The 15,490-nt window shown below is 45.1% G+C and overlaps 2 protein-coding genes across 2 annotated transcripts in view; both read left to right on the top strand.

Annotated features, from left to right (window-relative positions):
- Positions 1 to 541, top strand: part of nup93 (nucleoporin 93) — a 68,562-nt gene extending 68,021 nt beyond the window's left edge. The window contains exon 22 of the mRNA XM_063196865.1: positions 77 to 541. Within this exon, the coding sequence (XP_063052935.1) occupies positions 77 to 187 (111 nt within the window). The 3' untranslated portion in view covers positions 188 to 541. The remainder of the gene's footprint in view (positions 1 to 76) is intronic.
- Positions 542 to 9,737: 9,196 nt separating this feature from the next.
- slc12a3 (solute carrier family 12 member 3) overlaps positions 9,738 to 15,490 on the top strand; it is a 42,729-nt gene continuing 36,976 nt past the window's right edge. Inside the window, exons 1-2 of the mRNA XM_063196875.1 lie at positions 9,738 to 9,881; positions 10,936 to 11,094. Of these exons, the coding sequence (XP_063052945.1) occupies positions 9,762 to 9,881; positions 10,936 to 11,094 (279 nt within the window). The 5' untranslated portion in view covers positions 9,738 to 9,761. The remainder of the gene's footprint in view (positions 9,882 to 10,935; positions 11,095 to 15,490) is intronic.

Consider the following 15,490-nt stretch of genomic DNA (forward strand, 5'->3'; position numbering starts at 1 on the left):
GAGTTCTAACATGTGTGTTCCATGTTCTATTGTGTTCTAACTTGTGTGTTCCATGTTGTGTTGTTTGTGTGTGCAGCAGCTGCGCAGTCAGGCCAGAGCCCTGATCACCTTTGCCGGCATGATCCCCTATCGCATGGCAGGAGACACCAACGCACGACTCGTACAGATGGAGGTCCTCATGAACTGAGCCACACCCATTCCACCACACACACACACACACACACACACACACGCACACGCACACGCATGCACGCACTCGAATATACACCCACAGATACCATGTACCTACACACACATACACACACCCAGACTGCGGCAATTGAGCCTTTCTAAGAAAACAGCAGTTTTCCACCGCCATCATCAGCCCTCCACGCATCCACTATGTCAACCATGGCTACACCCTACCCTGCCCTGCCCTGCCCTACCCTTTGTTTGATTGAGGTTTTTTCCCATAATGCCATCTGTTTAATTTCCTTCATTGTTTTGTTGTCCTTATTATTTGTATTTTTTCATATTTGAATAAATAAATTTTCAATTTTCAGTTTGGTTCTGTTTTGTTGTCTCATTTTCATCATGAACTCGCTCTCATTATTGGATCATATTTCCCTTTATGTTCTGTCTGTCTTCCTTATCATTCTGTTTTCAGACCAATACACGAGCTGGGAGCACACAATGCTTTATTCCCACTCAATATAGATGAGGCTGAAGACACAATGGCATTCCAATTTTATAAGAAAATCTTGTTCACTGCAGTAATTTATATTAGTAATGAGTTGTTGTCCTCTGAGAGGCTGCCTTGTCTCAACTCTACTAAGTGGCACAAAATGAAGAAAAACAAACAATAAGTTTGGGAATATGAGGCTATTGTTGAACTTTGTGAGAAAGTAAATCAGTTGTCAAAGTGAATGAATGTAAAGTAACAGCTACTGTGTCTCTCTGCGCCTTACAATAAGGGTGAGGATGTGAGCTTGTGTAAGGCTTTTTATTTTTTTAAAGGTGCACTGTGTAATATTTTTAGCAGTTTCTTTCCACAATTGATGCTACCCATTCACAAATGCTACCTTTTTTCAAATACCTAGGGTTAGTATTCATTATGACTGGGAGAATTGCACTTTTCCTACATGAAAAGGTGGATATTCTCCATATTCGCCATTTTGAATATCCGGAAATAATCTTTTTTTACCTGCAAAACGTACTGTGCTTTGGTAATACTAGTAAGTATTAGTTTATTACAAAGTAAATATTCACGAAAAAAATCAAATTTGTCAATGGGCTACACACAGTTTCAATAAGCAGCATAGTTACAATACCTACTCTGGCCACAATACTACACAGTGCACCTTTAAGGTTCATCCTGACATTGGAGGACATTGAATGACGACTGAGTATACATGATAATATGCATAAATACTTTTGATTTGTTTTCACTTGAAAGCCAAACATCTGTAACTTTTTGTGAAGGTTATACAATGTTTTAAAGACATGCAAATGGAAATATCCTCTGCACACAATCCTAGCTGACCTTGATGTTAGATGTAAAGGGATCCTGAAATCTCATGTTTACAGAGGATGTGTGGAAGAGATCACTTCGACTCAACTGCCACATCTGATTGTCTTTGGCCTCGTCTTTTGTTCAATCAGAAAGCCTAACTTGCTGTTTTAGTTTAGTTAAGTTTTTTCTTACTGTTTGTCCCTACATTTTACCATTACTGCAGCTCTCAGACCTTAATGAACCGTTTTAAAACAGTTTGGTAATCTTCCACTGTTAAATTGCCAGCAGTCAACAAAAAGCGTTGTCATTCTGTCTCCTCGGCTCCCACACTCTGCCCATTCATCCCAAGCCAGCCGGATCTTAATGAAGTTCTCTAGATAGGGAAGGCGGCGTCACAGTGGGTAGGGAGGGGGAGAGAGCAGGGAAGTGTGTAGCCGGCGTCACAGTGGGTAGGGAGAGGGAGCAGGGAAGTGTGCGCAGGGGCAAAGCTGCAAATTGAGGGCCCTATGTTCAATCAGTTCCAATGGACCCCCACCCCCAGCCATATGTCTACTTAAATCAGACATTCAGGCTTGCCGACAGGGAGGGACAAAGGGGTATGTTGTTCCGGGCCCAGGGACAGAGGGGGGCCAGAATTGGGACCCCATTACATTGTCTGTATTGGGTATAGGGGGCCCTTTCAGATTACTTTTTCCTGGGCCCAGTGAAAGCTATCAGCGGCCCTGCAGACATTGTGTGGGGCCCTATATACATACCCCCCCCCCTGTATGCTATCCCCTGAGCTTGCGTCTCGGGGAGACGAGGCGGACGATGTCCCCGGCAAGGCAGATGGTGCAAGGGGAGGAAGATGCCCGCGGTGCACACAGATGGAGGCGTTGGCACTGCCTCTTCGCCTCAATGCAGCGGCACCATCCTCACCCCCCTCTCGTCCCTACACCACCCTCCTCTCCTCCTCACTCTCCTCTCGCCCTCCTTTTGCCCCCCATGCCACCCTCCTCTCCTCTCAGCCTCCTGTCCTATTGCCCCCCACACCACCCTCTTTTCACTCTCCTGCCCCCCACACCACCTTCCTCTCCTCCTCTTGCCCCCCACACCACCCTCTTCTCCTCCCCCTCTTTTCCTCCCCCACACCATCTTCCTCTCCTTCCCACCATCACGCTCTTCTTTTCCACCATCTCCTTCTCCTTAAATTGTTTACCTTCGACACAACCTTCTTTTCTGAGGATGTCAAATGATTTCTAAGGATGTGAAAGGTTTTTCTGAGGGTTTTTTTTCTGAGAATGACAAATATTTTTATGAGACTGACAAAGGTTGTCAGGTTGTGGGGATGTCCTAAAATGAACACCGTACCCGTGACATGAGAATGTGTTACTGAAAAGAAAGGGAGGTTGAAAACCGTGTGTGTGTGTGTGTGCCCGTGCCGCCAGCTCCGAGACAGAAAGAGAAGAGAGTGCCAGGTGTGTGTGCCGCAGCTGGTGTTGTGAATCAGGCCGATGCCAGTCATCCGCTATAACCCGGCTATTTCACAACACCAGGGTGGCACCACTCCACAGACAGCCACCGACCCGACCGGACCGACCGACGCTGGCGGCGACGAGGACATGCCCACCCCGGCCAACACATCACCAGATGCCATCAACCCTTTGGTGTGGAGAGGACCGCATTAAGACACTGTGGTGCCCTTAGTTTGGCACCAACACCTTGCAGGTGCCCCCTTTATGAACAATATGTGTAAAGTTTGTGTCATGTAGTGCTCCCTAATTGTATGTAAATGGTTGGTGCCCCTGAGCACTGTGTCACTGGCCCTTATGGATAATCTGGCCCTGGGTGTGGATCCTCAGAGATGAAGAGGAGGAGGAGGAGGATGATGATGATGAAGTTGAATTGTATTACGAATAAACGTTTGGGTTTTTTTAACTGAGAGAGATTGTGATTTATTTAGCCCCTCATAACATTTAAGATAGGCCTAAATTTCCTGCATAAATATCATATCACACTGTGATCTAAATTAGAATTGAGAGCCTTCAGTCCAAGTGATTGATGACAGATTTTAAAGTGCACGCACACACACACACACACATTTCCACTGTTTTAGTTAAAATTTACACAAAGTACAAAGTTTCAAGTGTTCAATTCAATTAAAAAATCCTCACAAAAAAACACGCTTTCAGTCAGAAAGACCAGAGGGGATTCTCTGAAGAAGAAGAAAAAAAAGGAGATTTCTGGCGAATTGGCGGCTAATAATTCCTTTGCCAAGCATCATCTAGCTTTGTAGACAGAAGTTAATGAGGAACCAGAAAAGTGCTCGGTCATTGCTGAAGGCAGGGAGCGCTCGCTCAGCTGAAACCAAAAGCCATTTGAAGTGCTGTTCTACACACAAAATTACAACTAGCGCAGGCTAAGGTCACCTCCTCGTGCTCAGTGGGGTGCTCATAAAAAGCCATTTTCCCCCTATTGTTTGCGTATTGTATTTCACAGAGAGGCTTATTCACAGAAATATGCCCACTGAACAATGCCTCCCAAAAATCCAAAACTGTAGACACACTGTGTGTGTGTGTGTGTGTGTGTGTGTGTGTGTGTGTGTGTGTGTGTGTGTGTGTGTGTGTGTGTGTGTGTGTGTGTGTGTGTGTGTGTGTGTGTGTGTGTGTGTGTGTGTGTGCAAGCCCGCCGACAAGGGGGGACAAAGGGGTATGTTGTCCCAGGCCCAGGGAGATAGGGGGCCCAGAATTGGGTTCCCATTACATTGTATGTATTGGGTAAGGGTCCGTTGAGATGACTTTGTCCTGGGCCCAGGAAAATCAGTCAGCGGCCGTGTGCGTGTGTGTGTGTGCGCGCTTGTGTGTGTGTGTGCGTGTGCTGGGTAATGAAGTCTGAGAGAAGAGAAGAGAAGTCCCCAAGTCTCCTGAACTGAAGTGGCTCTACTCTGAGCTCAGCATGCGGTGGCACGTTTGGTTTCAGCCGAGGAGTCCAACTAATGACAACATACTGGCTCTACACCCTCTGCTGCCCACAGGACATGTGGCATGCCGCCTCCAAGCACTGCACAGCAGCATAGCACAGCACACAGCTAGCCTGGGAAACCAGAGTAAATGTGAGATTAGATATTTTTGGTCTTTTTGACTTCATTTATGATAGTACAGTGAAGATGGTAACAGGAGAGAGTGGGGAGAGAGAGACGGGGAAGGGCTGGCAAACGACCCGGGCTGGGAATCGAACCTAGGTTGGCCGCTTAGTAGAGGAGTGCTCTACCGTTAGGCCACGGTAGGGCAGAAATGTGAGATTACATGTGAAAATTTAATCTGGCCCCGATCAATGAGGCATTGGAAGATTGTTGATGGAACAACCCGTTGTTTTTCAAACTGTGTCTGTGCCATATGGCCCACGCTTTGTCGTCACTCCTATAGCACAACAACCATGCCATGAAGGGTCTCATACTAACACTCGGGGCTGATGGCAACTTTGACAAGGTTCGGGACAAAATGATCTGAAAGGGCCCCCTTCTCAATACAATAGTGAACAATATAATGAGGACCCTCTCACCCTGGCTGGGCCCTAAACAACTCACCTCTTGTGCTCCCCCATCCTAACCCTCATCGGCTTCTCGGGTCATCCCTATGTCCTATGTTCCCCCGGGTACGGTTAGGGTTAGCGTTAGGCTACCACTGTGGGCAAACTTGACATGAAATACGCATGGCAACCATTTGTGAAAGAAATATGCATGTGTAAGCATCCTGGGCCTTATCCCCTTGTCAGATACAATGCGGGGAACATACAGTAGTCCCATATGGGTCCCATACAAAGACCGGGGAAGATAGGACCCAGGGAACATAGGTACGCTCCCGGCTTCCCTGCTAACACACTCACACTCACACTGGTTTCTAAAGCAGGATGAACTGCCACCATGTCTCCAGGACCTCATCAATCCCCATACTCAACAAACAAACTCCCACAGCGCACCCTCCTGCAGCCATTTTGTGTTTATCACTCTGTAGGCTGGGGATGCATTCTGATATGCGGACTCCCGTCCTCTCCTCCCTTGCCTCTCTCACTTGTCTCCTCTTGCAAAAGTTCAATTCTAATGTAATTTTCTCATGTGGGGGGCGAGAGGAGGAGAGGAGGGTGGTTTGAAGGCGCGAGGAGGAGGACGAGGAGGAGGAAAGGGTGGTGTGGGGGTCAGGAGGAGAAGGAGAAGAGGTTGGTTTGAAGGCGAGAGGAGGAGGGTGAGGAGGAGGAGGAGAGGGGGGTGGTGTGGGGGGCAAGAGGAGGAATGGTGAACAGGGCTTTGAACCGGTTCAAGGAACGAAAACGAAAACCGGGAACTTTTTGTATTTTACAAGGAACAGAAACGAAACCGGAAACGTTATCATATTTTATGTTCTGGAACGGGAACACTTATTTAAAAATAATGGTAACCGGTTAATACCGGTTAATACCGTTCCTCAAACAAAACAAAAAAAGTAATGATTTTCCTGTGCACGTTACCATGACAGCTGAGGTTCAGGTCCTGTGTGACATCAGACATTCGCTGACTGAATGGAGAGAGGGATTACAAAGTCTCCACTCCACATCTTAAATAAGAGAAACCGCTATCATACAAAAGGGGAGAGTTTCCATTGCATAACTGTTAGACATTGCAGAGAAGCGCTTTTAAAGTGCACCGAGAATTTTCTTCCTGACAGGAACGAAATTAACCGTTCCGGGAACAGTATTTTTTTGTTCTAACCGGTTCGGGAACGTCAATTTGTTGGTGGAACTCATAACCGGAAACGTTATAATTCCGTTTCTGTTCGGAACGAACCATTTGGAAAAAAATAACGGTTCAAAGCCCTGATTGTGAATTAAGAACAGTCCACCAAAAGTTGTGGCTAGGCTGACAGCGGGGAACACTTCATTGTTTTCTCCACGGAAGTGGGGCATCAGCGAAACGCGAGGCCACAAGCACAGACACAGTAGGGAGTCCGCATATTGGAATCCACCTTATGTCTTTGGTTTGTTTTTTTTAAATAAATGATATACAGTGCCCTCCATAATTATTGGCACCCCTGGTTGAGATGTGTTAAAAGCCTTAAAATAAATTCAGTGTTTATTGCAGAAGAATACTGTCACACTGAAAATTGTAGGAAAATGTAGCCTTCAACTCAAATGAATTGTAAGAAAATAAAAAAATCCCTGACTAAAAAATAATTATTTTTCATTAAATCACCTGTTCCACAATTATTGGCACCCTTAACAATTCCCAGGAAATAAATATAATTGAAGCATTTCTGTCATTTCTACAGTAGTTTACCAGAGTATGTAGGAACATTTAATTAGTAATTCATCACTTCCTGTTTCCCTGGGGTATAAATATGACGTGACACCGAGGCCATTTCTCTTATCCACTCTTAAACATGGGAAAGACAAAGGAACACAGCATACAAGTGAGGCAGATGTGCGTCGACCTTCACAGGTCAGGCAGAGGCTACAAGAAGATTGCCACTCAACTGCAGCTGCCCATATCCACTGTGAGAGGAATAATTAAGAAGTTCAAAACAACTGGAACAGTGGTAAACAAGCCTGGACGAGGACCCAAGTTTATTTTGCCACCACGCACAGTGAGGAGGATGGTAAGAGAAATCAAAAGATCTCCAAAGCTCACTGTTACAGAATTACAACAAATGGTAGCATCCTGGGGTCACAAAGTCTCCAAATCAACTATCAGGCGCTGTCTACACGCCAACAAGCTGTTTGGGAGGCATGCACGGAGAAAACCTTTCCTCACTCACAATCATAAACGCAAGCGTCTGGAGTTCGCCAAGCGGTATTGGGGCTTCAACTGGGACCGTGTGCTTTGGTCAGATGAGACCAAGATTGAGCTTTTTGGCAACAAACACTCTAAGTAGGTCTGGCATACCACGAAAGATGCGCATGCTGAAAAGCACCTCATACCCACTGTGAAGTATGGGGGTGGGTCAGTGATGATGTGGGGCTGTTTCGCTTCCAAAGGCCCTGGGAACCTTGTTAGGGTGCATGGCATCATGAATGCTTTGAAATACCAGGACATTTTAAATCAAAATCTGTTGCCCTCTGCCCGAAAGCTGAAGCTGGGTCGTCACTGGGTCTTTCAGCAAGACAATGACCCTAAACATATGGCCAAATCTACACAGAAATGGTTCACCAGACACAAAATCAAGCTCCTCCCATGGCCATCTCAGTCCCCTGACCTCAACCCCATTGAGAACCTGTGGGGTGAGCTGAAGAGGAGAGTACAGAGGAGAGGACCCAGGTCTCTGGATGATTTAGAGAGATTCTGCAAAGAGGAATGGCTGAAGATCCCTCTTTCTGTCTTTTCCCATCTTGTGAAACATTATAGGAGAAGATTAGGTGCTGTTTTGTTGGCAAAAGGGGGTTGTACAAAATATTAACACCAGGGGTGCTAATAATTGTGACACACATTATTTGATGTCAAATAATTATTTCTTTATGTGGGATTTTTTCCCCACTGAATAAATGCACTTGTATTGAAGGTTGGATTTTTCTCTTTTTTTCCATTAAGGTCCCATATTATTTAGAAAAAAATAATAATAATTGGAAGCTAAAAAACACATCTCAACCAGGGGTGCCAATAATTATGGAGGGCACTGTATATAAAAACCTTATAACCTATAAAAACCTATAAATGCACAATACAGTAAATAATACAGGCCCCGATCATGCCTTGGGTACTGACTGGTACACCGGAGACCTGGGTTTATTTATTTGTTTTTTGTTTGTTCGTTTGTTTGTTTGTTTGTTTTTTGGATCTCCATTAGCTGTGACAATGCCACAGCTATTCTTCCTTGGGTCCTTTTCCTTCAATAAAATCAGTTCATCATTGTATTAAAAATTACATCTGAAAAAAACAATACAGTAACAGGTTTGAAGGGTTCAAGTCCAGCCTGGGGTCATTTCCAAATCCCTCCCTGTTTCTCTCTCCCATTGCTTTACTGTATCTTCTCAAACTGTCCTGTCTGACAGAGGCAAAGAAAGCCAAAAAAAAAAAAATGAAAGTGAGCTGTCACCTTGAGATCTAAACTGAAGGTCATCTACCATTTGATCTTAATCTCTCACTCTAACGGTTCTAACTGTGAGTACTGTTCTGGTTTCTCATTTAGGGCCTCAGGGGGCAATTATAAGAAGTTACCCATCAGTGAAAACGCTCTTGTGTGGGTTCATTGCACGTGCTTGCTTTGTTTCTCTCCCTCTTCTCTCATTACAAGTCCAAAATGGCTGTTTTCACCTCTGGGACATGTGGATTTACGGTATTATAGCAAAAGGAAGGTCAACTCACGCTACCCGCCCTACCCACTCCAGCTTCGAACCCAGGCCTCCATGGCCACAAAACATGGACTTTGGCCTCAGCGACAAAAAGCTAGACTCTTTGACAAGGACCAGGGCCGCTGACAGCTTTGGCAGGGCCCGGGACAAAGACATCTGAAAGGGCCCCAAACCCAATCAATACAATGCAATGATGACCCAATTATGGGCCCCCTTTCTCCTTGGACCCGGGACAAATGACCCCTTTGTGCTCACCTATTGGCTTCCCTGGCAAGGACAGATTACTGCCTGCCAGGCCCAGGTCCAGGGGCCCAAGCGTTAAGGGGGCCCTGAAGGCCAAGTCTCTAAATATCCATTCTCATATTGTGTTAAAATGAATGAAAATGAATAAATTTTTAACAACTATATTTTCACATTTCTCAGGGGGCAACCCCACACCACCACCACCCCCCTCTCAAATCATAAAGTGTCAACATCTTGCCTAGTCTTTTTCTAAATGAGCATCACCCATGGAGGGGGGGGGGGCTTTCTTGTTGTGTGACCCAGGGGCCCATCAAGTCATAGTCCATCCAATGCCGCTGCTCATTGGTGTGGCAGTCACACCCTCAGAGCACACACCCACAACCCCAACCCACAGCCTTAGTCATGGTCTCTCCATCCCCTATAAAAGGCCCTTGCCCTTGCCATGCATCATAATCCTCATCATAAGCAGCAGTGGCCAGTCACTACACTGCATCAGCCACCCCATAATACGATGGAGGAGGCCCAGGCAGGAGGCAACGTGTTCAGCCTGACCCCCCTGCAAGGCAGGTACTCCACCACCTCCTCCTCCTCCGCCTACGAAGAGGAGCAAGGGGAGCCCACGACGGAGGCCCGCTTCAGCATCACCAATGGAGGAGGTGGAGGTGGAGGAGGAGAGCAGAGTGTCGGGGTCGGCTACGGAGTGACGTCACGTCGCCATGACTCCCGCTTGATGTCGGGGTACGACACGCTGGACGCTCCGCCGCGCTACGAGTTCTACTCCAACACGGCGGAGGCGGCGGGGAGGCGGCGCTTCAGGCCCTCGCTGTTCCAGCTGCACGCCAACCAAGAGGTACCGTACTGGAGGCATTCATTCACACACAGGACTGGACTGACCATCTGGCATAGAAAATAAGGGCTCACAAGGGTGCGGGGCCCACCGGTGAGTCAGTTGTGCGCTGCTAATTATGAGGGGCCCCCTTGAAGCCAAAAGTGCCCGGTCCCTATTTCTCCCCCAGTCCAGCCCTGTTCAAACATACACTAGAACATTGCAGCCAGTTAAACGTAAAAAGGTAAGTTGCCCTACTGCCTTAAATTTGTAAGTAAACTCAACTCAAGTTGAGTTAACCCTCGAGTTAAGTTACCTTACAAACTTCAGGCACCAGGGCAACTTACCTTTTTATGTTTAACTGGCTGATATGATTCACAGTGGGTCTTTAATGATTGTCTCTGCTATTTTCAGCCAAGAATGCATTTCTGACCACATACGGTTGCGTTCATTTTCCAGAATTTGAGTCCGGACTTTGTCAGACTTTTTCATTGTCAATGGCATTGATTGGTTTATGTTAAGTTAGGGCTAGCTTATTAGGCAGGGTAGCCACACAGTATCCCCAGACTACCGTGGGTCTTGGAACACTGAGCATGTTTTAGTTATATGCCTTCAGGAAAGTCAAATAGACCCCAACTTTTCTCTTCAGCTCATGTACACTGTGTATATATGCAGTAATATTGCAAGCTGTGTAATGAGTTTAGTTTTCATAATAGGCTATCTCAAAGTTCTCTCCCAAAGTTCCTCCCTACCCCTGCTAAGTCTGTCCTTATACTGTGTGTTTGTGCTGCCTACATGTTTTTCACCTGTTAAGTGTCTTTGAGTGACATGAAAAGCACTAGGCCTTTATGAAATCTATGTATTAATCTCTGTCTTGTCTTGTTTTGTCCTGTTTCGTTCAAGTCTTGTCTAATGTCTGTGAGGATCACTGAAGCCACGACAAAGACAATTTTCTGTTTCATGTGTAACAGACAATAACGTTTTTTTTTTCAAATCTAATCTAATCAAATCCAATCTATGTATTATGTATTATTATCATTACTATTTTCTATTTACTATCTCTCCATCCCCCTGTCAGGATGATGGCAGCCCCCCGCCCCTGTATGAGGCGTCAGGAGCAGGAGCAGGAGCAGGAGCAGGAGGGGGCCCCGGGGTCCCTGGTGGCCTGCCAGACGAGGAGAAGGCAGACCTGCCTCAGGCTCAGCCAACACGCTTCGGATGGGTGCAAGGGGTGATGGTAGGACTTCAACTTCCATATCATTTCTTTCCTTCTTTTTTTAGATTTTTTTTGTTGGTCTTCTACGACTCTATTGATGATAGGACAGTCTGAGAGCTGGACAGGAAGCGAGTGGGGGGAGAGACGGGGAGGGGTCTGCAAATGACCCGGGCTGGGAATCAAACCCTGGTCAGCTGCATGGCAGGTGAGTGTCCTACCGGATGGCCACGGCAGGGCCCATATCATTTCATGATCACATCACATTACATTGCATTTAGCTGATGATTTCATCCAAACTGACTCACAGAAATCAACAGGGTATTGGTTACAGTCCCTTGAGCCAGTATGGGGTCAGGCGCCTTGCTCAAGGGGACCTCAGCCATTGAGAGTGGGAGGGAGTGGAACGGTGGGATTCAAACCTGCTACCCTCTGATCAAAAGCCCATTTCCTTAACCAATAACCATTAGGCCACGGCTGCCCCATCAGCAATTGAGCAATATGAGCAATTTCCTGAAATGAAGTGGACTGTTCCTTTACTAAATGTGTTCTGGGTGGGTGCAATGGGTTATGGGAATTCTGATACTATGTGCCTGGGTTGGGTAGCCTACAATATCAAACAATAAATAATCATAATTCTATACCCAACTTTTAAAAATGAAATTACAAAACATTTTTTTATTTTTTATTTCAAAAGCCATTCTAGGGACGGGCATTGGAAAGTAGCCAAGGCTGTAAATGCTACGATGCAATTCTGTTGGGTTTGTATAGCCTACTATATGATGTGTATCTGTCCCTATCAAATAAACCTAACTGAACTGAACTGTACTGTTGTACTGGCGTTATAGGCCTATGCTCCTAAAATGTAACTGGCACTTCAAGCCACTTTCAATTCAATAACTTATTATCACCAAGTTACTATACTATCTACCACCAGGCCCCTTAATGTAATGTAATAAGCACAGCACAGGCAGACACATTATCATTTCCAGTTCATTTAAAAATCATCCTGGCGATGCTTTCAGGCATTACTCATTGTTCAGTGAAGGGGAAATCCATCCAAATTATTCCAAGCTTGATATCGCTAAAGACCTCCTGCCGAGAATGCATTTTAAAATACCTCAGCGGCCAGCAAATATTGAAGTAAATAATTAAAGCAATGAGTAAAGCAAGATGACACTGTGGCTTGTTTAAATACACAATATTCATTATTTAAACCACCATACGTCCATGATATGCATTATTCACGACGCGTTGCATTTGGTGGCACATGTAAATTAATTTGATTATACGGGCCTACTGATAATGATCATGAATGTCAAGTCTAATTTATTTACGTAAAGCATTTCCCAGGAATGAATAAAATATGTGTTAAGTGATAAAAGTTGAATACGTTTAAGTGTACGTTTAGTACATAATATGAAGAAGAGAGCATCTGAAAATGGTTGTAGCCTAACTGTAAAAGTTTACGTCTTATATACAGTGAGCTGGGGCCACATAACAGAAACTTCCTAAGTCTGAAATCCTATCTTATCTTGAGATAGGAAGGGATTTAGGAATTTTGGTATAACAGAAGGAGGTTTCCTAACTTAACTTAGGAAGAAATCCTATCTTATCTTAAGATAGGAATATAGCCATTCCAGAAGCATCCTAAGTTAGGAATATCTTAACTTAGGATGCCTAAGTTAGGAGACCATACACCCTGTCCTAAACTCAGGATACCCCTGTTACTGGTGCTTTTTTGCATTATGCACAATGTCAGCAACATGGGGCATCAAACCAAAACACCTAGAGCAGTGATGCCTGGGTTGATTGGGGCATTTTGTTTTCAAGAGAGAAAAAATAGCACTGGTACGGTTACCACAGTAGCTTCCCAACCAGGCAGGCTACAATTCCATAGTTGCCCGATGTAGGCCTAAATATTTACAATTTGAAGCCTGTCATTGTTCTATGCAATATAGCCTACCTTTATTTAGAAATTAAAAAAGAAAATAGTTTGAAAGTCAAACACATTTCCTATTAACAAGTGTAGCCTTTGAATTAGGCCTACTTTGACCATGGGGTTTGCACATCAAAGACTGATTTAGCAACGTCCAACAAAAAAGCAATTGACTTCACGTAGCCTACGTGCTGATGTTGTGACAGGATTATGAGCACAAAGTGCGCTCCCTCGCCAAAGTCTCCTCTCGAACAGGACAAGTCACAATGCCTAGTCTAGGCCTACTAGGTCTACTGATGAATTTATAGACCACACAAAACTAATCCATTTGTCCTCACAAAGTTACGGTGTATATTATGCTGTAGCGTTGTTCAAAAGTTAGCCTATTTGATGATCCGGTTCCTCTCGCTCTCCCTCGTTCTCTGTCAGTGCAGCCAGTCACACAGGCAGGCTCCCTCCCCCCTCCCATCTTCACGCTGTCATTCAAACTAAGAATGTTTCTATGATCAATAAAATGTCTTTAGTTCACTACACGGAGGCATCCCTGTTTTACACGCGTTGTTTAGGCTGACAGTCGATGTGACTTGTTTCGTCGCCCGTATCATTGATTTGAATAAGCTACTTGATCATGGGAATTTGCACATTGTTAAAACAGCATTCAGGTGGCGGATAAGCGACGGCCGGTGACTGCTGAAACTGTCAACACGGCTATGAGGAAACTTTTGAGGATTCTTAGCTACAAATGTAGCCTACATGAATGATGGAAATTAACGCCCTCCTTTATTCACTGTATTTTTTCGTCCGTAATTATTAATAATTAGGCTATGCGTTCTCCCCCCAACACGTAGCCTAGGCTACAACTGGCTTCCCGTCGCTTCAAAAGTGAAGTCGTTACATTCTATCAATCTCGTGCGCATTCGAAATGGCAGAAACAGACACGACCAATCGAAAAAATCAATATGATAGAGGAGTTAGGCATTCCTAATTTAAGATAGGATGGGGGGGGCAAAAATAAGATAAGAAACGGCTAGGGACTTAGGAATTCGTTCTGTAATAGGAAGTTAGGATTTTTCCTATCTTACTGTTCCTATCTTAAGTTAGGATGAGCATTTAGGATTTTTTCTGTTATGTGGCCCCAGGGCCCTAAATTAACATTTTTCACCACCAGCCAAAATGGCTAGTTGATGAAATCTTACTAGCCAAACACACACTCACTAATGGGTGAAAGTGTCTAGCAAGTCTAGCAAATTTCACCAGCATTTGGCTGGTTGGCTGCTGTTAATTTAGAGCCCTGTCAGTGAGTGCATATTATTATATCCCCGAAATGCGGAGCGTCGGGGATGTAATGGTTTTGCGTGCACCGCCGCCGCGTCCGCCGCGTCCGCCGCCGCCGCGTAAGGTCTTTCGTGTTAACGCGATAACTTTTGAACGGATGTTTGGATTTGTCCCAGATTTGGTGTGTGAATGCTCTAGGGCAGGTTCATGAACTGATTCAAGTTTGGAGGTCAACAATTTCAAGATGGCCGAATTCAAGATGGCCGAATTTTTGTTTGGCCCATTACTTCTGACCGGGTGGATAGATTTGTCCCAGATTTGGTGTGTGAATGCTCTAGGGTGGGTTCATGAACTGATTAGAGTTTGGAGGTTAACACTTTCAAGATGGCCGAATTCAAGATGGCCAAATTTTTGTTTGGCCCATTACTTCTGACCGGGTGGATAGATTTGTCCCGGATTTGGTGTGTGAATGCTCTAGGGCGGGTTCATGAACTGATTAGAGTTTGGAGGTTAACACTTTCAAGATGGCCGAATTCAACATGGCCGAATTTTTGTTTGGTCCATAACTTCTGACCGGGTGTTTGGATTTGTCCCAGATTTGGTGTGTGAATGTTCTAGGGCAGGTTCATGAACTGATTCGAGTTTGGAGGTAAAACATTTCAAGATGGCCGAATTTTTGTTTGGCCCATTACTTCTGACCGGGTGGATAGATTTGTCCCAGATTTGGTGTGTGAATGCTCTAGGGTGGGTTCATGAACTGATTCGAGTTTGGAGGTTAACACTTTCAAGATGGCCGAATTCAAGATGGCCGAATTTTTGTTTGGTCCATAACTTCTGACCGGGTGGATGGATTTGTCCCAGATTTGGTGTGTGAATGTTGTAGGGTAGGTTCATGAACTGATTCGAGTTTGGAGGTCAACAATTTCAAGATGGCCGAATTCAAGATGGCCGAATTTTTGTTTGGCCCATTACTTCTGACCGGGTGGATGGATGTGTCCCAGATTTGGTGTGTGAATGCTCTAGGGTGGGTTCATGAACTGATTACAGTTTGGAGGTTAACACTTTCAAGATGGCCGAATTCAAGATGGCCGAATTTTTGTTTGGTCCATAACTTCTGACCGGGTGGATGGATTTGTCCCAGATTTGGTGTGTGAATGTTCTAGGGTAGGTTCATGAACTGATTCGAGTTTGGAGGTCAACAATTTC

The sequence above is a fragment of the Engraulis encrasicolus genome, chromosome 4 (assembly GCF_034702125.1).
Source record: "Engraulis encrasicolus isolate BLACKSEA-1 chromosome 4, IST_EnEncr_1.0, whole genome shotgun sequence".
NCBI classification, from domain to species: domain Eukaryota; kingdom Metazoa; phylum Chordata; class Actinopteri; order Clupeiformes; family Engraulidae; genus Engraulis; species Engraulis encrasicolus.